This window comes from Stegostoma tigrinum, chromosome 31 (genome assembly GCF_030684315.1).
Source record: "Stegostoma tigrinum isolate sSteTig4 chromosome 31, sSteTig4.hap1, whole genome shotgun sequence".
NCBI classification, from domain to species: Eukaryota; Metazoa; Chordata; class Chondrichthyes; order Orectolobiformes; family Stegostomatidae; genus Stegostoma; species Stegostoma tigrinum.
The window spans coordinates 425928-448331 of record NC_081384.1 but is presented as its reverse complement, the minus strand read 5'-3'; the positions used below and the strand labels follow the sequence as shown (position 1 = coordinate 448331).

The following is a 22404-nucleotide window of genomic DNA, read 5'->3' as shown; positions in this document are numbered from 1 at the left end:
GCAGTCTGACCGGAGCCTTATATAGCCTCAGCAGTACATCTCTGCTCTTGTGTTCTAGCCCTCTTGAAATGAATGCTCACATTGCATTTGCCTTCCTAACTACCAATTGAACCTGTATGTCAACCTGAAAAAATTCCTGAACGAGAACTCCAAAGTCCGTCTGTGCTTCAGACTTCTGAAGTCTTCCCCACTTAGGAAATAGTCTACAGCTCTAATCTTCCAACCAAAGTGCATAACCTCTCACTTTCAGATGTTGTACTCCATCTGTCACTTCCTTGTCCGCTCTCCTAGTCCTTCTGCAGCCTCTCTATTTCCTCAACACTGTCCACCCACCTCTGTGTCATCTGCAAACTTAGCAACAATGCCCTCAGTTCCTTCATCCAGATCATTTTTTTTTTCATTTATTCACAGGATGTGGGCATCATTTGTCAGGGCAGTTGAGGGTCAACCACATTACTGTGGCTCTGGAGTCATACGTAGGCCACATGATAGCAGTTTCCTTCCCTAAAAGGAATGGCTGAACCAGGTGGGTTTTTTTCAACTAATAATCGTTTCATGGTTATCATTAGATTTCTAATTTCACATTTGGTTTTAGTGAATTCAAATTCCACCATCTGTGTGGCAGGATTTGAAGTGGGGTCCCCAGAACATGTCTTGATTAATAGTCTAGCGATAATGCAGGGCGGCATGGTGGCTCAGTGGTTAGCACTGCAGCCTCAGCGCCAGGGACACAGGTTCGATTCCAGCCTCGGGCAACTGTCTGTGCGGAGTTTGCACATTCTCCCCGTGACTGCGTGGGTTTTCTCCGGGTGCTCCAGTTTCCTCCCACAGTCCAAAGATGTGCAGGCTAGATGGATTGGCCACATTAAATTGTCCAATTGTCTAATAGTGTTCAGGGGGTGTGTGCGTTCAGGGGTTCAGATGGGTCTGGGTGGGATGCTTCAAGGGGCGGCGTGGACTTGTAGGGCCAAAGGGCCTGCTTCCACACTATAGGGAATCTAATTAAATGCACTAGACCATACCTTTCCTTAAAATGTAAATAGATGTGATCATCCTTAAAAATACCTGCCATCCTTAAAAATACCACTTTATCTCTACACTTCGTTTTCTGCCAGTCAGCCAATCCTCTGTCCATGCCAGTGCCTTGCCCCTATCACCATGGGCCTCTTATCCTATTTAGCAGCATCCTGTATGAACTTTGTCAAAGGAGTTCTGGAAATCACATCCACAGGCTCTCCTGTGTTTAACTGTTTTGGCACCTCCTTAAAGAATTGTAGCAGATTTGTCAGGTGTGACCACCTCTAAATACTCCACAATCTCATCCTCAATGATAGATTCTAACATCTTACCCCAACCAAGGTCAACCTAACCAAGTACAATTTCCTATCTTCTGCCTCCCTTTTTAAACAGGAGTGTTACATCAACCTTCTTTCAGTCCTCTGAGACTCTTCTTGACTCCAAAGATTTCTGAAGAACCAACAATGTCTCTGCAATCTCAGCTATCTCCTTCAGAACTCTGGGATATAGTCCATCTTCAGACCTCTCAGCTTCCCTAGCACCACCTCCTTCGTGATGGCCACTACATTCACCTCTGTCCCATGGCTCTCGAAGTTCTGGTATGATGGTGTCTTCCATCCTGAAGGCTGATGCAAAGTACCTTGTCAGTTCCTCTGCCATTTCTTTGCTCACCATTACTACTTCCCCAGCTTCATTTTCCTGCAGGCCGAAGTTCAATTTTGCCTCTCTTTTCCCTTTTATATATCTAATAAAAAACTCTATCTTCATTTTTATTACCAGCTAGCTTACTATCAAGTTTCATTCTCTCCCCCCAGATTGCTTTGCTTGTTATCATCTGCTGGTTTTTAAAGACTTCCCAAACCCCTTGCCTCCCACTCATCATCACCGCATTGAATGCTTTTCCTTTTCCTTCTATGTTGTCCCTGGATTCCCCTGTCACCTACTGTTTTCGCATCATTCCCTTAGCATGTCATGTTTTTTCTTCCTTGGGATGAATTTCTTCTCTACCAACAAAATGAGCTCAGAAACTCTTGTCATTGCTGCTCCACCATCTTCTCTTCTAGACCCCCTGCCAATCAACTCTAACCAGCTTCTCCCTCATGTCTTTGTAGTTGCCTGTACTCAATTACAATACCCTTACAGTCTACAAATACCTTTTCTGCAGGTCCAGTACCAACCTGACTTTCCCAGCCCACCGATATATTGAAGTCCCCCACGATTACTGGATTGATGCCTTTCTTCCAAGCCTTTTGTTTCTCTGGATTTATTTTCTTCCCCACATCTTATGCCTGGTATCCTGTACATAACTACCATTCGGGTCATTTTCCTTTTGAGGTCCCTACCCATTCAGATTCTACAACTTCCAACTCTAAATCAACAACAAAAAGTGACATAATTTCATTTCTAACAAGGTTCCAGTACCCATCTGCCTGTCCTTTCGATGGGATAATGCATTTTTGGATATTTAATTCCCAGCCCTAATCCCCGTGCAGCCATACCTGTGTGACACCCACAACTTCGTACCTGCCAATTTCAATCTGAGCTACAAGCTCATTTACCTTGTTTTGTATACAACGTGCATTTGAATACACCACCCTCCGACCTGCTTGGACAGCCACCTACTTCTCCTAATGTCTCGTTATCCACTGGACCTGCTGTTAGATTACTGACCCTTTCCACACACCCTCTCCTATTACTGGTTTTGGAAATTTAAATAATCTCGACTGAGCCCTCCCCTGCTTAACATTTTCCATAAATTTTCCACACAACTGAAACACTATTTTTGCTTAAGTTTCACACCCACACCCCCCTCCATTCCCACCCCTCCCACTCACTCACCACCTCCTCCCCACCCATACCACAAACCCACACCCCCACCCCTACCCCAAACCCACACCCTCCCCCATACCCACACACCCCTCTCCTCCTCCCCCACCCCATCCCCTCACCCTGCCCCTCCCCACCAATAACCACCTCTTCCTCCCCCACCCCATACCCACATCCTCCCCCATTCGCCATTCCCAAACCCACACCCCCCCATTCCCAAACCCAAACCCACACCCTCCCTCTACCCACACCCTCCCCATACCCACACATCCCTCTCCTCCTCCCCCACCCCATACCCACATCCTCCCCCATTCGCCATTCCCAAACCCACACCCCCCCATTCCCAAACCCAAACCCACACCCTCCCTCTACCCACACCCTCCCCATACCCACACATCCCTCTCCTCCTCCCCTACCCCATACCCATCCCCTCACCCTGTTCCTCCCCACCCATAACCACCTCCCCCCTCCCCCACCACCTCATCGCCCAAGACACCAGGCTCCAGGGCACTCACCATCTCCATAGCAACGTAAAGCACCCACAGTGAATCGGGCCTCAGAACTGGAACGGTTTGTGTCACCAACAACAACTTTTGTGACTGGCAGGTCCTCCCTGTAGGTCAGGAAACCTCGGTCGGTCTTCCTAAGGGAAATAGAAAGGGTCATCAGAGAGAACATGGTGGTGGTGGTGTTCTGGGGGGTGGGGGTGGAGGGAGAGTGGGGTGGTAGAACACGGGAGTAAGGTGAATAGAGACAGATCAAGAGGGGTAGGGAAGTGGGGGTGGGGTGAATGGACACAGAACTAAAACAATAAACAAAAGTGAAGTATTTTCCAGACACAGAGGGCTGTTCACCACCTGGTAATGTCCGCAGTCACATAGCTAACTCACCACTGCCGGTAGTCTGCATCACAATTGCAGAAATACTTGGGGTCAGTGCAGCTTTTCTCCATCCCACAGGCACATCTCTGACTCCCAGGAGTCGCACCTCCCCAATAGAAATGTTTCTCAAATCCACGGCCTAGCCACCAGGAGAAAGGCAGCCCAGCTAGCAGGAGAAATCACAGAGACAGGCAGAAATATCACAGAAAGACGGTCTGAGATATCGCCAAGATTCAGGCAGAGGAACCATGGGGTGGGAGTGGGGATGGGAAAGAGGCTAAGGAACCAGAGAGACAGACAGACAGACAGGCAGAGATATCACAGAAGGACAGGTGGAGGTACCTCAGAGGGACAGAATTACCACAAGCAGTGCCTCAGACAGGCCAGACCAATGTGTATCTGTCACCACGCCCATAGATCAGACTGATCTAAAACCAATAAACTGATCTATTAGCTCCACAGAGCTAAGCTGTAGTTGAACAGACTGTTTGCAAAGTTCTCGTGTACTCACATGGACTGTTGAGGAGACGGGACCTATAGCAGGAGAAGGAGATACCCTGTTCACAATACTCGGCCGCTAGGGTTATCGCAGAAATCTCTTCCTCTGTGTTGTTGTAATATTGGATATGTCCCACGAAAGGTTTCTCTAAAGTCGAGCCAGTTACTTTGACCTCTTGCTGCTGTTGGTGATAAACTATTGTCCAGGCTTTTTTCTCTGAGAACAGAAGGTCAGTGAGTGAGATCTCAGCTTCTCATCCGCAATCCATTCCCCCATCAACAACCCCCTCCATCGTTCCTCTCCCCATCATGATCCCCTCTCCCTCCACACTTTCCCTCCAGGTAACAGTGCAGCAGGGACCAGCGATGCCCCACACTGGGGCAGCAGTGCAGCAGGGACCAGCGATGCCCCACACTGGGGCAGCAGTGCAGCAGGGACCAGCGATGCCCCACACTGGGGCAGCAGTGCAGCAGGGACCAGCGATGCCCCACACTGGGGCAGCAGTGCAGCAGGGACCAGCGATGCCCCACACTGGGGCAGCAGTGCAGCAGGGACCAGCGATGCCCCACACTGGGGCAGCAGTGCAGCAGGGACCAGCGATGCCCCACACTGGGGCAGCAGTGCAGCAGGGACCAGCGATGCCCCACACGGGGGCAGCAGTGCAGCAGGGACCAGCGATGCCCCACACTGGGGCAGCAGTGCAGCAGGGACCAGCGATGCCCCACACTGGGGCAGCAGTGCAGCAGGGACCAGCGATGCCCCACACTGGGGCAGCAGTGCAGCAGGGACCAGCGATGCCCCACACTGGGGCAGCAGTGCAGCAGGGACCAGCGATGCCCCACACTGGGGCAGCAGTGCAGCAGGGACCAGCGATGCCCCACACTGGGGCAGCAGTGCAGCAGGGACCAGCGATGCCCCACACTGGGGCAGCAGTGCAGCAGGGACCAGCGATGCCCCACACTGGGGCAGCAGTGCAGCAGGGACCAGCGATGCCCCACACTGGGGCAGCAGTGCAGCAGGGACCAGCGATGCCCCACACTGGGGCAACAGTGCAGCAGGGACCAGCGATGCCCCACACTGGGGCAACAGTGCAGCAGGGACCAGCGATGCCCCACACTGGGGTAACAGTGCAGCAGGGACCAGCGATGCCCCACACTGGGGCAACAGTGCAGCAGGGACCAGCGATGCCCCACACTGGGGCAGCAGTGCAGCAGGGACCAGTGAAGGCATGATGCTGGAGCAGTATGGTGCATGTGTTGGTCCAGGTGAAACATGAGAAATACCTGTCATTCTGCAGTGAACGGTGAAGGGTCTGGACGGACCACTCCCATCAGGGTCAATAGTGTAGTTCCCAGATGTTCGCACACCCAGTTTTCTGTACCCTTCACATGACTCAGGATAGAGGGCTAGCACAGAATTGCAAGAAGAGGGTGAAGAAGACAGAGGGAGGAAGAATGGTTGGGCAGATGAAATGGTGTGATTAGGAGAGAAACACAATCACAGTCATTGATTTACTGCAGGTTTCAACACAGCTGCATCAGCAATACCATCCTGCCATCGCTACTGTATCTGCTCTTCTGTAAGTAACTGTGCAGAATCTCTCTTTATTCTGTGTATGGCTCACTCACTGTGTATCTAATTTTATTCAGTTACATTTTTAATGGAGAAAAACATAGAAAATAGGAGGAGTAGTCCATTCAGCCCTTCGAGCCTGCTCCACCATTCAATAGGATCGTAGCTGATCATCCAGCTTGTTTCCTGGTCCCACTCTCTTCCATATCTTTTAATCCCTTTAGCCCCAAGAACTATATCTAATTCCTTTTTGAAAGCAGTCAAGTTTTGGCTTCAACTGTGCCCTGTGTTAGTGAACCTGTGGAATTGATCACTCCCTGGGGAAGACATTTCTCCTCATCCCAGTCCTATATGGCCGATCCCACATTCTTAAACTATGACTCCTACTTCTGGCCTCTCTAGTCATTGGGAACATCATTCCTGCATTTACCCTGTCTAATCCTTAGAATTAAAATTTGATATATTTCCATTTGATCTTCCCTCATTCTCCTAAAGTCTAATGAATATAGTCCTAACCAATCCAATCTCTCTTCACGCATCCTGGAATCAGTCTGGTAAACTTTCAATGCACACCCTCCTTCACCAGAATATTCCTCCTCGGATAAGACCAACCCTGCACTTGATACTTTTGGCATAGTCTCACCAAGGCCCTGCACCTCTGCAGTAGGATACCCCTGCCTGCTCATTTTCTCAAACCTCTCACTACGAAGGCCATCATACCATTTCTCTTTTCACCACCTGCTGCACCTGCATGCTTACCCTCAAAAACTGGTGTTCAACACCACCCAGGTCTCAACGTACACCCCCACAGCACCATCCCAAAACTTTCCAACCTATCACCATTCAGATAATCATCTGCCTTTCTGTTTGTTTCCAAAGTGGATAAGCTCACATTTGTCCACATTATACTTCATCTATCATGCTTCTACCAACTCACTCAACTTCCCCAAATCACACTGAAGCATCTGTGCCACCTCCTTACAGCTCACCCACCCAACCAGTTTTGTTTGCAAACTTAGAGATATTACATTTAGTTCCACCATCTAACTGCCTCAATACTGTCCTCAAACTACTGCTCCCATCACGCACTCATTAACAGAAGATTACTCACAGTTATGGCAGGTTGGGCCTGTGTATCCTGTTCTCTCACAATCACATACAAAATTATCTGAAGTCTGCAGACAAATTCCTTCATGTTCACACAAATTTGGGGTACATCTGTCAATTATGAAAAAACACTGCTAGAATGAAACAGTAAATAATTCCAACAACTAATTCTGTGCTGAGAAGGATCTTGGTTACAAAAAGTTGTCTGACTACAGAGACAGTGTTTATTCAGCAGGATGAGAGTCATTCAATGTGTAACTGTACAGGGTCAGTGTTTATTCAGGGTAAGGGTCACTCGCTGTGTAACTGTACAGGGTCAGTGTTTATTCAGGGTAAGGGTCACTCACTGTGTAACTGTACAGGGTCAGTGTTTATTCAGTGTAAGGGTCACTCGCTGTGTAACTGTACAGGGTCAGTGTTTATTCAGGGTAAGGGTCACTCAGTGTGTAACTGTACAGGGTCAGTGTTTATTCAGGGTAAGGGTCACTCAGTGTGTAACTGTACAGGGTCAGTGTTTATTCAGGGTAAGGGTCACTCGCTGTGTCAGTGTTTATTCAGGGTAAGGGTCACTCACTGTGTCAGTGTTTATTCAGGGTAAGGGTCACTCACTGTGTCAGTGTTTATTCAGGGTAAGGGTCACTCGCTGTGTAACTGTACAGGGTCAGTGTTTATTCAGGGTAAGGGTCACTCGCTGTGTAACTGTACAGGGTCAGTGTTTATTCAGGGTAAGGGTCACTCGCTGTGTAACTGTACAGGGTCAGTGTTTATTCAGGGTAAGGGTCACTCGCTGTGTAACTGTACAGGGTCAGTGTTTATTCAGTGTAAGGGTCACTCACTGTGTAACTGTACAGGGTCAGTGTTTATTCAGGGTAAGGGTCACTCGCTGTGTAACTGTACAGGGTCAGTGTTTATTCAGGGTAAGGGTCACTCACTGTGTAACTGTACAGGGTCAGTGTTTATTCAGGGTAAGGGTCACTCGCTGTGTAACTGTACAGGGTCAGTGTTTATTCAGGGTAAGGGTCACTCGCTGTGTAACTGTACAGGGTCAGTGTTTATTCAGGGTAAGGGTCAGTCACTGTGTAACTGTACAGGGTCAGTGTTTATTCAGTGTAAGGGTCACTCGCTGTGTAACTGTACAGGGTCAGTGTTTATTCAGGGTAAGGGTCACTCGCTGTGTAACTGTACAGGGTCAGTGTTTATTCAGGGTAAGGGTCACTCACTGTGTAACTGTACAGAGTCAGTGTTTATTCAGGGTAAGGGTCACTCAGTGTGTAACTGTACAGGGTCAGTGTTTATTCAGTGTAAGGGTCACTCGCTGTGTAACTGTACAGGGTCAGTGTTTATTCAGGGTAAGGGTCACTCACTGTGTAACTGTACAGGGTCAGTGTTTATTCAGGGTAAGGGTCACTCGCTGTGTAACTGTACAGGGTCAGTGTTTATTCAGGGTAAGGGTCACTCACTGTGTAACTGTACAGGGTCAGTGTTTATTCAGGGTAAGGGTCACTCACTGTGTAACTGTACAGGGTCAGTGTTTATTCAGGGTAAGGGTCACTCACTGTGTAACTGTACAGGGTCAGTGTTTATTCAGGGTAAGGGTCACTCGCTGTGTAACTGTACAGGGTCAGTGTTTATTCAGGGTAAGGGTCACTCGCTGTGTAACTGTACAGGGTCAGTGTTTATTCAGGGTAAGGGTCACTCACTGTGTAACTGTACAGGGTCAGTGTTTATTCAGGGTAAGGGTCACTCGCTGTGTAACTGTACAGGGTCAGTGTTTATTCAGGGTAAGGGTCACTCGCTGTGTAACTGTACAGGGTCAGTGTTTATTCAGGGTAAGGGTCACTCGCTGTGTAACTGTACAGGGTCAGTGTTTATTCAGGGTAAGGGTCACTCACTGTGTAACTGTACAGGGTCAGTGTTTATTCAGGGTAAGGGTCACTCGCTGTGTAACTGTACAGGGTCAGTGTTTATTCAGGGTAAGGGTCACTCACTGTGTAACTGTACAGGGTCAGTGTTTATTCAGGGTAAGGGTCACTCAGTGTGTAACTGTACAGGGTCAGTGTTTATTCAGGGTAAGGGTCACTCACTGTGTAACTGTACAGGGTCAGTGTTTATTCAGGGTAAGGGTCAGTCGCTGTGTAACTGTACAGGGTCAGTGTTTATTCAGCAGAATAAGGGTCACTCACTGTGTAACTGTACAGGGTCAGTGTTTATTCAGGGTAAGGGTCACTCACTGTGTAACTGTACAGGGTCAGTGTTTATTCAGGGTAAGGGTCACTCACTGTGTAACTGTACAGGGTCAGTGTTTATTCAGGGTAAGGGTCACTCGCTGTGTAACTGTACAGGGTCAGTGTTTATTCAGGGTAAGGGTCACTCGCTGTGTAACTGTACAGGGTCAGTGTTTATTCAGGGTAAGGGTCACTCGCTGTGTAACTGTACAGGGTCAGTGTTTATTCAGGGTAAGGGTCACTCACTGTGTAACTGTACAGGGTCAGTGTTTATTCAGGGTAAGGGTCACTCGCTGTGTAACTGTACAGGGTCAGTGTTTATTCAGGGTAAGGGTCACTCGCTGTGTAACTGTACAGGGTCAGTGTTTATTCAGGGTAAGGGTCACTCGCTGTGTAACTGTACAGGGTCAGTGTTTATTCAGGGTAAGGGTCACTCAGTGTGTAACTGTACAGGGTCAGTGTTTATTCAGGGTAAGGGACAGTCGCTGTGTAACTGTACAGGGTCAGTGTTTATTCAGGGTAAGGGTCACTCGCTGTGTAACTGTACAGGGTCAGTGTTTATTCAGGGTAAGGGTCACTCGCTGTGTAACTGTACAGGGTCAGTGTTTATTCAGGGTAAGGGTCACTCGCTGTGTAACTGTACAGGGTCAGTGTTTATTCAGGGTAAGGGTCACTCGCTGTGTAACTGTACAGGGTCAGTGTTTATTCAGGGTAAGGGTCACTCGCTGTGTAACTGTACAGGGTCAGTGTTTATTCAGGGTAAGGGTCACTCGCTGTGTAACTGTACAGGGTCAGTGTTTATTCAGGGTAAGGGTCACTCACTGTGTAACTGTACAGAGTCAGTGTTTATTCAGGGTAAGGGTCACTCGCTGTGTAACTGTACAGGGTCAGTGTTTATTCAGGGTAAGGGTCACTCGCTGTGTAACTGTACAGGGTCAGTGTTTATTCAGGGTAAGGGTCACTCGCTGTGTAACTGTACAGGGTCAGTGTTTATTCAGGGTAAGGGTCACTCACTGTGTAACTGTACAGGGTCAGTGTTTATTCAGGGTAAGGGACACTCACTGTGTAACTGTACAGGGTCAGTGTTTATTCAGGGTAAGGGTCACTCACTGTGTAACTGTACAGGGTCAGTGTTTATTCAGGGTAAGGGTCACTCGCTGTGTAACTGTACAGGGTCAGTGTTTATTCAGGGTAAGGGTCACTCGCTGTGTAACTGTACAGGGTCAGTGTTTATTCAGGGTAAGGGTCACTCGCTGTGTAACTGTACAGGGTCAGTGTTTATTCAGGGTAAGGGTCACTCGCTGTGTAACTGTACAGGGTCAGTGTTTATTCAGGGTAAGGGTCACTCACTGTGTAACTGTACAGGGTCAGTGTTTATTCAGCAGGGTAAGGGTCACTCACTGTGTAACTGTACAGGGTCAGTGTTTATTCAGGGTAAGGGTCACTCACTGTGTAACTGTGGAGGGTCAGTGTTTATTCAGGGTAAGTGTCACTCGCTGTGTAACTGTACAGGGTCAGTGTTTATTCAGGGTAAGGGTCACTCACTGTGTAACTGTACAGGGTCAGTGTTTATTCAGGGTAAGGGTCACTCGCTGTGTAACTGTACAGGGTCAGTGTTTATTCAGGGTAAGGGTCACTCGCTGTGTAACTGTACAGGGTCAGTGTTTATTCAGGGTAAGGGTCACTCGCTGTGTAACTGTACAGGGTCAGTGTTTATTCAGGGTAAGGGTCACTCGCTGTGTAACTGTACAGGGTCAGTGTTTATTCAGGGTAAGGGTCACTCGCTGTGTAACTGTACAGGGTCAGTGTTTATTCAGGGTAAGGGTCACTCACTGTGTAACTGTACAGGGTCAGTGTTTATTCAGCAGGGTAAGGGTCACTCACTGTGTAACTGTACAGGGTCAGTGTTTATTCAGGGTAAGGGTCACTCGCTGTGTAACTGTACAGGGTCAGTGTTTATTCAGGGTAAGGGTCACTCGCTGTGTAACTGTGGAGGGTCAGTGTTTATTCAGGGTAAGTGTCACTCGCTGTGTAACTGTACAGGGTCAGTGTTTATTCAGGGTAAGGGTCACTCGCTGTGTAACTGTGGAGGGTCAGTGTTTATTCAGGGTAAGGGTCACTCGCTGTGTAACTGTACAGGGTCAGTGTTTATTCAGGGTAAGGGTCACTCGCTGTGTAACTGTACAGGGTCAGTGTTTATTCAGGGTAAGGGTCACTCGCTGTGTAACTGTACAGGGTCAGTGTTTATTCAGGGTAAGGGTCACTCGCTGTGTAACTGTACAGGGTCAGTGTTTATTCAGGGTAAGGGTCACTCGCTGTGTAACTGTACAGGGTCAGTGTTTATTCAGGGTAAGGGTCACTCACTGTGTAACTGTACAGGGTCAGTGTTTATTCAGGGTAAGGGTCACTCACTGTGTAACTGTACAGGGTCAGTGTTTATTCAGGGTAAGGGTCACTCACTGTGTAACTGTACAGGGTCAGTGTTTATTCAGGGTAAGGGTCACTCACTGTGTAACTGTACAGGGTCAGTGTTTATTCAGGGTAAGGGTCACTCGCTGTGTAACTGTACAGGGTCAGTGTTTATTCAGGGTAAGGGTCACTCGCTGTGTAACTGTGGAGGGTCAGTGTTTATTCAGGGTAAGTGTCACTCGCTGTGTAACTGTACAGGGTCAGTGTTTATTCAGGGTAAGGGTCACTCGCTGTGTAACTGTGGAGGGTCAGTGTTTATTCAGGGTAAGGGTCACTCACTGTGTAACTGTACAGGGTCAGTGTTTATTCAGGGTAAGGGTCACTCGCTGTGTAACTGTACAGGGTCAGTGTTTATTCAGGGTAAGGGTCACTCGCTGTGTAACTGTACAGGGTCAGTGTTTATTCAGGGTAAGGGTCACTCACTGTGTAACTGTACAGGGTCAGTGTTTATTCAGGGTAAGTGTCACTCACTGTGTAACTGTACAGGGTCAGTGTTTATTCAGGGTAAGGGTCACTCAGTGTGTAACTGTACAGGGTCAGTGTTTATTCAGGGTAAGGGTCACTCACTGTGTAACTGTACAGGGTCAGTGTTTATTCAGGGTAAGGGTCACTCACTGTGTAACTGTACAGGGTCAGTGTTTATTCAGTGTAAGGGTCACTCGCTGTGTAACTGTACAGAGTCAGTGTTTATTCAGGGTAAGGGTCACTCGCTGTGTAACTGTACAGGGTCAGTGTTTATTCAGGGTAAGGGTCACTCACTGTGTAACTGTACAGGGTCAGTGTTTATTCAGGGTAAGGGTCACTCGCTGTGTAACTGTACAGAGTCAGTGTTTATTCAGGGTAAGGGTCACTCACTGTGTAACTGTACAGGGTCAGTGTTTATTCAGGGTAAGGGTCACTCTCTGTGTAACTGTACAGGGTCAGTGTTTATTCAGGGTAAGGGTCACTCACTGTGTAACTGTACAGGGTCAGTGTTTATTCAGTGTAAGGGTCACTCGCTGTGTAACTGTACAGGGTCAGTGTTTATTCAGGGTAAGGGTCACTCACTGTGTAACTGTACAGGGTCAGTGTTTATTCAGGGTAAGGGTCACTCACCTTGTCAGTTGTTTCCCAGTTTTGATCTATTTTGAGTTATTTGTTTCACCTACCTGTCTGCAACTCCACACGTGTTAAACAGCATCTCTGCATATCTTCCTAGTTGGCGTCTTTTTACTAGCTCCAGATCCACAAGATAATTGTCCACATGAATGTGTTGCATGCAGCCATGGAACATACTCACATTTGAAAAACATCCCAAGTTCTTTACACTTGTGGGGCAGCCTACAGTGGTTCAGAGCAGAAAGTGATGGTGTGTGTTAATGTGACCGAGACAGAGAAAGAACTCAATTTTCAACAGAAGTCTCGTTTGAAAAGCAGAACATGTGTGGCTGAAAGAGACAGTTATGTTAAGCCGCACTAATACCATGGATAAAAAATGAGGTTAGAAACAAATTGAAATAAAGACAGAACATTATGAAGCCTAAACAAGAACAAAAAATAAATGGATTTATAAAAGAAGAAAATTGAAAGTAAGGAAGAATAATGTGAGCATCTTTTACAAATGAAAATGAAAAGTGAAATATTAGATGGATGAGTCAAATGAGGACTTTGAAATGTTAACTGTGGAGTGAGAATATTTTGGAGAATAAATGAGTAAACAGTGGAAATATTTAACAAAGACTTCATTTCGAGTGCACACAAGAAGCGGAGACTGGAATTATTAATTGTCAATTGATTAAAAACAAGGTGAGAAATATTTTAATAACTTAATTTCCTGAAAAAATTATTTGCAGTAAAAGATCAATGGCACAGTAGGAGCCAAAACATGAAAAGGAAATGAATAAGTCGTGCACAAACCATAGTTAATTAGTGACTGGATGCAGTTTTGGAATCCAGACTATCAAAACGATTTTGAGGTTTGAGAGGGGGAGCTGGGTGGCGTCTGACTGGAAAGAAATGAAGTCTTGGAAAATTGGGACTATTTTTGTTCCACTCTACACTCAATTTGATAGAATATTTAAAATTATGAAAGGGTAGGACAGTAAATACAGCATTTACAATCATCTTATTTTCAATCTTGCTTGATGTAATGAAACAGAGTTAATTAATAATTAAAGTGACACATTCCCTGGAGAACATGAAGCATTTTGATTCCAAGAATAATATTTCAATTTTAAAATTTTTTTAAAATTTCAATTTCAATATTTCAACAATGTGAGTACTGAACTTAAACTTAGTCAATTAACAATAGGGCTGGATGACAGATACTTAGGGAAGTGAGCATGGAAATTACCACAGCATTAGTTATAATCTTTCAGTCTTCCTTAGGCTGAGGGGCAGTGTCAGGAGCCTGGGTACTTAAAATGTTAGACGCTTATTTAGAAAAAGGTCTACAAATAAGGGATGCAACTACAGGCAGGCAGTTTAAGCACAGTACTGAGGAAACTTCTAGAAATTATAATTCAACACAAAATTAATATTCCTGGACAAATGTGGGTTAATTGAAAAAATCCAAATTCCAATTAATAGAACTAAATGTGTTACTAACCTTACTTTTTTTTGGTGATGAAGTAACAGAGGGGGTTAATGAGGGTAATACTGTGGATATGGTGTACATGGACTTCCAAAAGGCCTTTGACAGAGTCCCACACAACAAATTTCTGAGCAAAGTCAGAGCCTGTGCATGTGGTGCCAATCAGGAGGACTGCTTTGCCCTGTATGGCATCCAGCTTCTTGCAGGAGCTGCACTCATCCAGGCAGCTGGTTCATCACACTCCTGACTTGTGCCTTGAGGATGGTGGACAGGCTTTGGGGAGTCAGGAGCTAAGTCACTCAATGCAGGATTCCCAGCCTCCTGTAGCACGCTGTAATAATTGGCTGGTCCAGTTGAGTTTCTGGATGTTGATGGTAGGGGATTCAGCAACGGTAATGCCATTGGATACCAAAGGGTAAAGGTTAAATTCTCTCCTGCTGGTTGTCACCTAGTACCTGCATGGCACAAATGCTACTTTCTCAACGGAAACATCAGTAAAGAAATTGATACATGAACCACCCACCTCCAAAGTAGTACTGATCACCAGTCTGCACCCGTAAAGTGTGACCTATTCGTATTGGTGAATCATCCCTCTCATCAATAACAGCCACAACAGAGTCCATTCGGGCTAGCAGCTGAACTGAATGCCAGTGTCCATCGGTCAAGTTTGAACCTAGTCCAAAGAGAGAGGTGAGTAACTAAATAACTCCATATAATTCATCAACTGGAGTTCACTCCTCCATTCCACACAACATCATTTCAGTCAAAATTCAAAATAAAAAACCAGCTCATTGTTCTGCAAACATATCCCTATATCATTCCTCTTCCCCGACCACTGACTATGTGTAACTCAGGACCGTGACCCACGGCCCACTATTCACCGCTTATTTCAGCAAGGTATCAGGGGGACACACAGAGTCTTGCATCACAGACTCTCAGCTTCCAGCTAAACAGCATCAGGGGGCATTTTAAAGAATTCCTCACAATTGTACCAGTGCCACAACCAGACAGCACCACATGAGGGCAGCAGCGAGGCCCAGTGGCTGGGAGATTGAGACAAAAGAAAATGACGATAGTTCTGAAGAGGAGTCTCATGAGATAGGAAACACTAACTCTGCTTCTCTCTGCACAGATGCTGCTGGACCTGCTGAATTTCGCCAACACTTTTGGATCTTATTCCAGAAAACATGGGAGATTTTTCCAAATGCTCTACCTGCAGCAAACTCCAGTCTTTTCTTGCCAGTTTGTTGGAATGAGATGTTGATTTGTCCTTCACTTAAACCCATCTCCAGCCAGCCAAGACCCTCAGAAAAGTTGCTGAAAAGAAGCAAGCCACTTGTGTCTAAAGATCGGAAACTGAAGTTGACAGATAGCTGGTTCAGCATTGGTATTCCTGGCACCTGGATAAAACTGGCTTGCGTTGCAAAGGTTATGGGATAGAATGGCCTGTCCTTGTGGAGGAATTCATGGCAGCGGAAATGTACATTACCCTGTTTGAAGGATTGGAAAAACACAAGGATTAATGACAGCACCTTCGGTCTAACAACAAAACTGTTCTCTGCAAACCCAAATCTGGTTTTTAAACTTCAATTTACATGCACACTTTCACAAAATATGGAACAAGGGCATATACAACACAGGAGCCATTTAGCCCAATATCCCTGAGGATCATTTACTCTCTAATCCTCTTCCCTCTCTGTCCCCAAACTCTCCATCTCTTTCACTACCTCAATGCAGTAACTGTGTAACAAAGCATTACATTACCTCTAGTGTCTACCTCAATTCACCAGCCAGTGAAGATGATCCTTCACAAAATGCTCTCTCAGACCCTCTCAGAAAAAGCTTAGAAAGTTCTGATACATTTCACCTGAGCACCTCCGCTAGAACAATTCCCTGTCCAAATCTCTTCCATAGCTATAGGACACCAAGTAATGACATCAGTGTGAATCTACATTACTCTGGCCCATCATACAACCAGAAAAACACAATAACACACTTTTCTTCATTGCAACCCACATAATGTACAGGTTCACCTACATATCCTCCGTTCATTGCCCCTTGGGTTGAGAATCATGTTTCCAGGAAAGTAACAGTTGTCTGAGTGACCTCTTGGTGTCTGTGACTCTATGAATCATGCTGGTCCTTGCTGCACTGGCCTTGAGGGGGTGCAATATGAATGTGAGGAATATGGCACTGAAGCACTCTGTCTGCTCAGTGAGTTCAGTTCAGGAACTACCCCTCAGGCCAGCCGTGCCCATCAATCTCACACAGACACCCCAGGCTGTCTCTGCACCTCCACCTTCCTAGTTTCACTAAGGGAGATCTCTTACTTTTCTGGAAAGTTCCACATTTCTCCATGTTAGGGTGGCACGGTGGCTTAGTGGCTAGCATCGCTGCCTCACAACACCAGGGGCCCAGGTTCGAATCCAGCCTCAGGCAACTGTGTGTGGAGTTTGCACATTCTCCCCGTGTCTGTGTGGGTTTCGTCCGGGTGCTCCGGTTTCCTCCCAAAGTTGTGCAGGGTAGGTGGATTGGATACACTAAATTGCTCCTAGTGTGCAAGCTAAGTGGAATAGCCATGGGAAATGCAGGGTTTGGGGGAACATGGTGGGGGTGAGTCTGGGTGGGATGCTCTTCAGAGGGTTGGTGCAGATTGAATGGCCTACATCCACACTTCTGATTCTATGACTTAATCAACTTGGCTTAAATCCATTTCAGTTCATTCTCCAAATTTGCTAGGCCATGTAAGAAGTTCGGATCCTTAATGAGCTTCTGCTTTACGAATTGTATTTAATTCTTATGAAATTATCTGATATCTCTCCCTCTGGGAATTCAAATCCAATTTTAAACAGCCAGGGCCCAAGACGAGAAAAAGAGAAAAGTCACAATGGTCGAGCTCCCCTGGACCAAAGTCCCTACATTCCTGATTGATGACAGGAGTTAACTGTCACCCTCAACATCCCCATTATTGATGGAATGTTTGAAATAGACAAAGTCTGACATGGAGCAGGAGATGGACAGAGAGGGAGCTGACCATCTTGACTGCTCTCCTGCATTTGTCGGGTGGAGGGTGATTGTCACACGGTCAACTCCCAGCCCCTGGAAAGAAAGTTAATTACCAACGCCTCAGAGACAGGGACAGAGCTCGCTCAGCAGCCAGCTTCTTCAGGTGGGAGATGGTGCTGGAAAGGTGGAGGAAAACCCAGGGAGAGTTCTCCAACTTCAGCTAAAGAGAGCATGAGGCTGCCTTCACCAGTCACTGGGAGCAACAGGCTGTGCACCAACTATCTCAGTGAGCCACAACTAATCATCACTGATGATATACCTGTGCTGTCTATTAATGGATCAGATCCTAACTGCTACGTCTGAATAAAGTTAAATAAACAATGTGAACACAACTTATGATGAGTTAACTGCTTGTCTCACATATCCGGAGCCCACAAATCCAAAATCCTCCAGCTCCTAATTGGGCATTTGCAAATACTGACATTATTCTGACAGCGTCCTGTCCACATCATTTATGCTTCTGGCAAATTCAATCCAAACATTAACTTGAACATTTCAACCTCTAACATGAAGGAAGAAAATGGCTGAATTCACATACTACACAAAATAAAGCCAACAGTGAATACCAGCTGTGCCCAGACATTGATCAATCTAATATAAAACAAAGAACTACACATGCTGAAAATCTGAAACAGAAACAGAAATTACTTGACAAAACTCATCACAGTTCTTACAAAAATACAGCCATGTTCACTAGGGCAGGAGCTGCTCTTCACTTCGTCTTTTTGAGCACAAAAGCTATTTCTTCTTTCTCTATTTCTCTCTGTACTCAGACGACTCTCTATCAGGTAGTTGGTCCAATTCATGATTTGGTGACTGGAGTCTAACATTCACTCGTCACCTCAGATTCGACTGACCTTCCCTCAGCGCTGACCCTCCCGACAGTGCGGCGCTCCCTCAGCACTGACCCTCCCGACAGTGTGACCACTGTTCTCCAGTGGAAGGACGGTTATATTGGAGCTGTACTGACTTTTGCTGGTTGGAGTACAGTCTGCATATCTGGTCACTGCAATATGACAAGGATGTGATAGCACTGGAAGGAGTGCAGAGCATGTTACCTGGGATGGACCATTTCCACTGTGAAGAGATACTGGGTAAACATGGGTAGTTCACTTAAAAACACAAGGCTGAGAGGTGATGTGATTGAGGTGTGTATTATTAGGAGGGGCATGGACAGGCTGGATAAAAAGCAGCTGTTACCCTTAACTGAATGGTCAATGACAAAGGGTATAATGTTAGTGTGAAAGACGGGAAGTTTACAGGGTATTTGAGGAAAAACAATAGGAATCTGCAATAGAAGGCCTGATAGGATAGTTATGAGGCAGGAAACCTCACAACCTTCAAAACGCACTTGGATGAGCAGTTGAAATGTCACTTTACTCAAGGCTTTTGGCCTAGGGCTGGAAAGTGGGTCTACTGCAGATTTAGAGCAGTTTTTTTGTTGACACAAACTCAATGCACCATATAATCCTATGATCTTCTGAAAGGAAAGAGGGAATATGAGCAGCAAGAAGCTAAATTAAAAAGCAAAATCAGAAAGGTAATAATCTCTGGATTACTAAAGCCAGGAGCAAATTAGAACAAGGTCAACAACATTAAAGGTCAACATGTGACTCAGGTTTGAGAAAGTTTCGAATTCATGGGACATTGGCCCCAGTACTGGGGAAAGAGGGAGCTGTTCCAATGGCTTGGGCTCCACCTGAATCATGCTGGGACCAGAGTCATGACAAATTGCACAACTAGGGTCGTGGACAGGGCTTCAAACAAAATAGTTGGAACAGAGACAGGGAGGTTCAGTAGTGTTGAAGAAGTTGGGGAGGGCAAGGGCTGGATTCAGCAGAGGTTATTAAAATTTCCAGAATACATAACAGGGCAGAGTCTACAGAATGGGTCAAAAATCTAACATCAGTTACAGCAGATAAGGGGACAACTATGAGAAGGGCGGCCGTCAACACAGGACTGAGGGGGCAGTATACAATATTAGGTAAACGAGCTTGTAGCACGGATTGAAATGAGGTGTGACATTATGGGTATCATAGAAACATAGCTGCAAGGGCATCAGGACTGGTAGTATGTTATTATATTATATCACGTTATACAGTAAGGATCTGGAGGAAGAGAGATTGTTACTAAGTTTGCAGATGACACAAAGATAGGTGGAGGGACAGGTAGTGTTGAGGAAGTGGGGAGGCTGCAGAAGGATTTGCACAGTCCAGGAGTACAATATGGGAAAATATGAGGTTATGCACTTTCATAGAAAGAAGTGAGGTATTGACCATGTTCTAAATTGGGAAGGGCTTCAGAAATCTGAAGCACAAAGGGACTTTGGAATCCTAGTTCAGGATTCTCGGAAGGTTAACACGCAGGTTCAGTTGGCAGTTAGGAAAGCAAATGCAATGTTAGCATTCATGTGAAGTGGGATAGAATACAACAGTAGAGATGTACTGCTGAGGCTGTATAAGGCAAGGCTCTGGTCAGACTGCTTTTGGAATACTGAGAGCAGTTTTAAGCCCTTTTTCTAAGGAAGGATGTGCTGGCATTGCAGGGGATCCAGAGGATGGATACAAGAATATCCTGGGAATAAAGGACTTGACATATCAGGAACAGTTGAAGGGTCTGGATCTGCACTCAATGGACATTATTAGATATGTTGGGTGGGGGGGGATCTGATTGAAATTTATAGAACACAGAGGTTTGGGTAGAGTGGACATGGAGAAGATGTTTCCAGTAGTAGGAAAGAGTAGGACCCAAAGGCACATGGTCAGAATGAAGGGATGGCCCTTTTGAACCGAGATGAGGAGGCACGTCTTCAGCCAGAGGGTGGTTTATCCATGGAACTCATTGATGCAGAGGGCTGTGGAGACCAAGGCATTGAATGTATTTCAGACAGAGATATGTAGGTTTTTGATTGGTAAGGGGTTCAAGGATTACAGAAGGAGAATAGGGTTGACAAACACATCAGCCATGACTGAATGGCATAGCAGACTTGATGGGCTGAATGGCCTAATTCTGCTCCCACACCTTATGGTCTTATTCTATGAATACTGGCCCTCTAATGGCGCAGATTTGATTTTGCTGTTCCCTACCAGGGTCTGTGTTTGTGAATATCTTGCTCTCGCTAGGTCGATGACACTAATGTTGTTGTACATAATGTTCTCCATACAGCCCTGGAAGTTTGGCTTGTCGACTAGTCTCAGTCTCTCTGTAGTATTCAGCCCACCAAAAACAATCTGAAATAAAGGCAATGTAAAATCAGGAAGTGAGCCATTGCTCTATAACACTTAAATATTAAGTAAATGATGAATTCGCTCAACAGAACAAAATCAACTCCAGTCACTCCCCAAGAGCTGCCACTCTTAAGTATAAGACTCACAAAAGGCTCATTGCAGTAAATGATGCAACAATTAAACCATAAACAAGTAACAAACACAATTCAACACGAAACAAAATAATTAACTTAAATTTGTAACAGACTTGAATCTTTTTCAACAAATCAGAAGATTTCAACCAAGCATGCAACTTGGTGATAGTTCTAAATATCAAACCAGCTTACCACAGAATTCAAATCCAAGTGATCAAAGTCACCATTAGTGAGAAGGCGTTCAACATGACCATCAAGAGTGACATTAAGATCCTGTCCATAGCGCTCAATGAAGACCATGTGCCAATGCTGGTCATCGAGTAAACTGCCCAGTTTGATGGAAGTGTCTCCACTCACAGAATGGATATTGCTGCTGCCTGCACCATAAACACAAGAACAGTACATCAAGAGCTCTGTAATGTGGCCTGTGATTAGCAGCATGTTTGAGATACCATAATTTCTTCTTTAAAATAATTTTCAATAGGCTGGCATCACTGATAACACTAACATTTATTGCCCACCTCTAAATACAAATCAGAAGGTGGGGGTGAGCTGCCTTCTTGACCTGCTGTGGGTTGACCCACAATGCCTTTAGGGAGGGAATTCCAGGATTGTGTTCCAGCCACACTGAAGGAGCAGGGATATATTTCCAAGACAGAATGGGGAGTGGCTTGGAGGGGAACTTGCAGGTGGTGATGTACCCATGCAACTGTTGCCCTTGTCCTTCTAGGGTTAGAAGTTGCAAGTTTAGAAGGTGCTGTTAAAGGAGTCTTGGTGAATTTCTGCACTGCATCTTGTAAATGGTACACACTGCTATTACTAAGCATGGATGGTGAAGGGAGGGAATGCTGAAGGTGGTAAATATGGTGCCAATCAAGCGGTCTGCTTTGTCGTGAATGGTGTCAAGCTTCTGGAGTACTGTTGGGGTGCACCCATCCAGGCAAATGGGGAGTATTCCATCACACTCCTGACTTGTGCCTTGTAGATGGTGGACGGGCTTTGAGGAGTCAGGAGGTGAGTTACTCGCTGCATATTCCCAGCCTCTGACCTGCTCTTGTAACCACTGTGTTTACGTGATGAGTTCAGTTGACATTTTGGTCAATGATAACTCCCAGGATGTTGATAGTGAGGATTTCAGTGATGTTAACACTACTGAATGTCAAGGGATGGTGGTTAGACTGTCTCTTGTTGATGATGGTCATAGCCTGGCATTTGTGTGGCAAGAATATTACTTGCCACTTGTCTGCCCAAGCCAGGATATTGTCCAGATCTTGCTGGGTCTGGACATGGACTGCTTTAGTGTTGGAGGAGTAGTGAATGGTGTTGAACATTATGCAACCATCGACAAACTCTCCATCATTAACTTTGTGCTGGAGGGAAAGTCATGGATGAAGCAGCTGAAGATGACTGGGCCTAGGACACTACCCTGAGGGCCTCCTGCAGAGATGTCCTGGGGGTGAGATGACTGACTCCCAACAACCACAAGCACCTTCCCACGATCTTGAAGCTGATTCTTTATGATTCAGATGATAGTGACAAAGTCAGATTGTTGTTTGACTACTCTGTGGGTCAGCCCTCCCAATTCTTACAAAGGTCTTCAAGTAAATCCCAGTAGGGTGGCTGATATTGATTTATCTGTCCAGTTCATTCTTTATACATTATACAAATTCGCCCTCTTAGATCTCAGTACTTGCATGCAATCTTGTTCATGGTTGGCCCTATCATCCTCACATACATCTCTAACATGTCCAGCTCCACAGTGAGGGAGGGGACGGCTCTGTCCTGCTTTCTTTCTCATCTAATCCCAG

At 46.0% G+C, this 22404-nt stretch overlaps 1 protein-coding gene across 5 annotated transcripts in view; it reads right to left on the bottom strand.

The window, feature by feature from the left end:
• cntnap1 (contactin associated protein 1) overlaps positions 1-22404 on the bottom strand; it is a 47477-nt gene that overhangs the window by 14677 nt on the left and 10396 nt on the right. For 4 of the 5 annotated variants that reach the window (XM_059638894.1, XM_059638896.1, XM_059638892.1 and 1 more), the window contains exons 6-15: positions 20789-20973; positions 20322-20465; positions 15383-15659; positions 14693-14842; positions 12746-12917; positions 6908-7014; positions 5508-5630; positions 4237-4440; positions 3735-3891; positions 3360-3487 (exon numbers count right to left, since the gene is read on the bottom strand). In XM_059638894.1, the coding sequence (XP_059494877.1) occupies positions 3360-3487; positions 3735-3891; positions 4237-4440; positions 5508-5630; positions 6908-7014; positions 12746-12917; positions 14693-14842; positions 15383-15659; positions 20322-20465; positions 20789-20973 (1647 nt within the window). The remainder of the gene's footprint in view (positions 1-3359; positions 3488-3734; positions 3892-4236; positions 4441-5507; positions 5631-6907; positions 7015-12745; positions 12918-14692; positions 14843-15382; positions 15660-20321; positions 20466-20788; positions 20974-22404) is intronic. The other variant, XM_059638893.1, reaches the window with a different exon arrangement.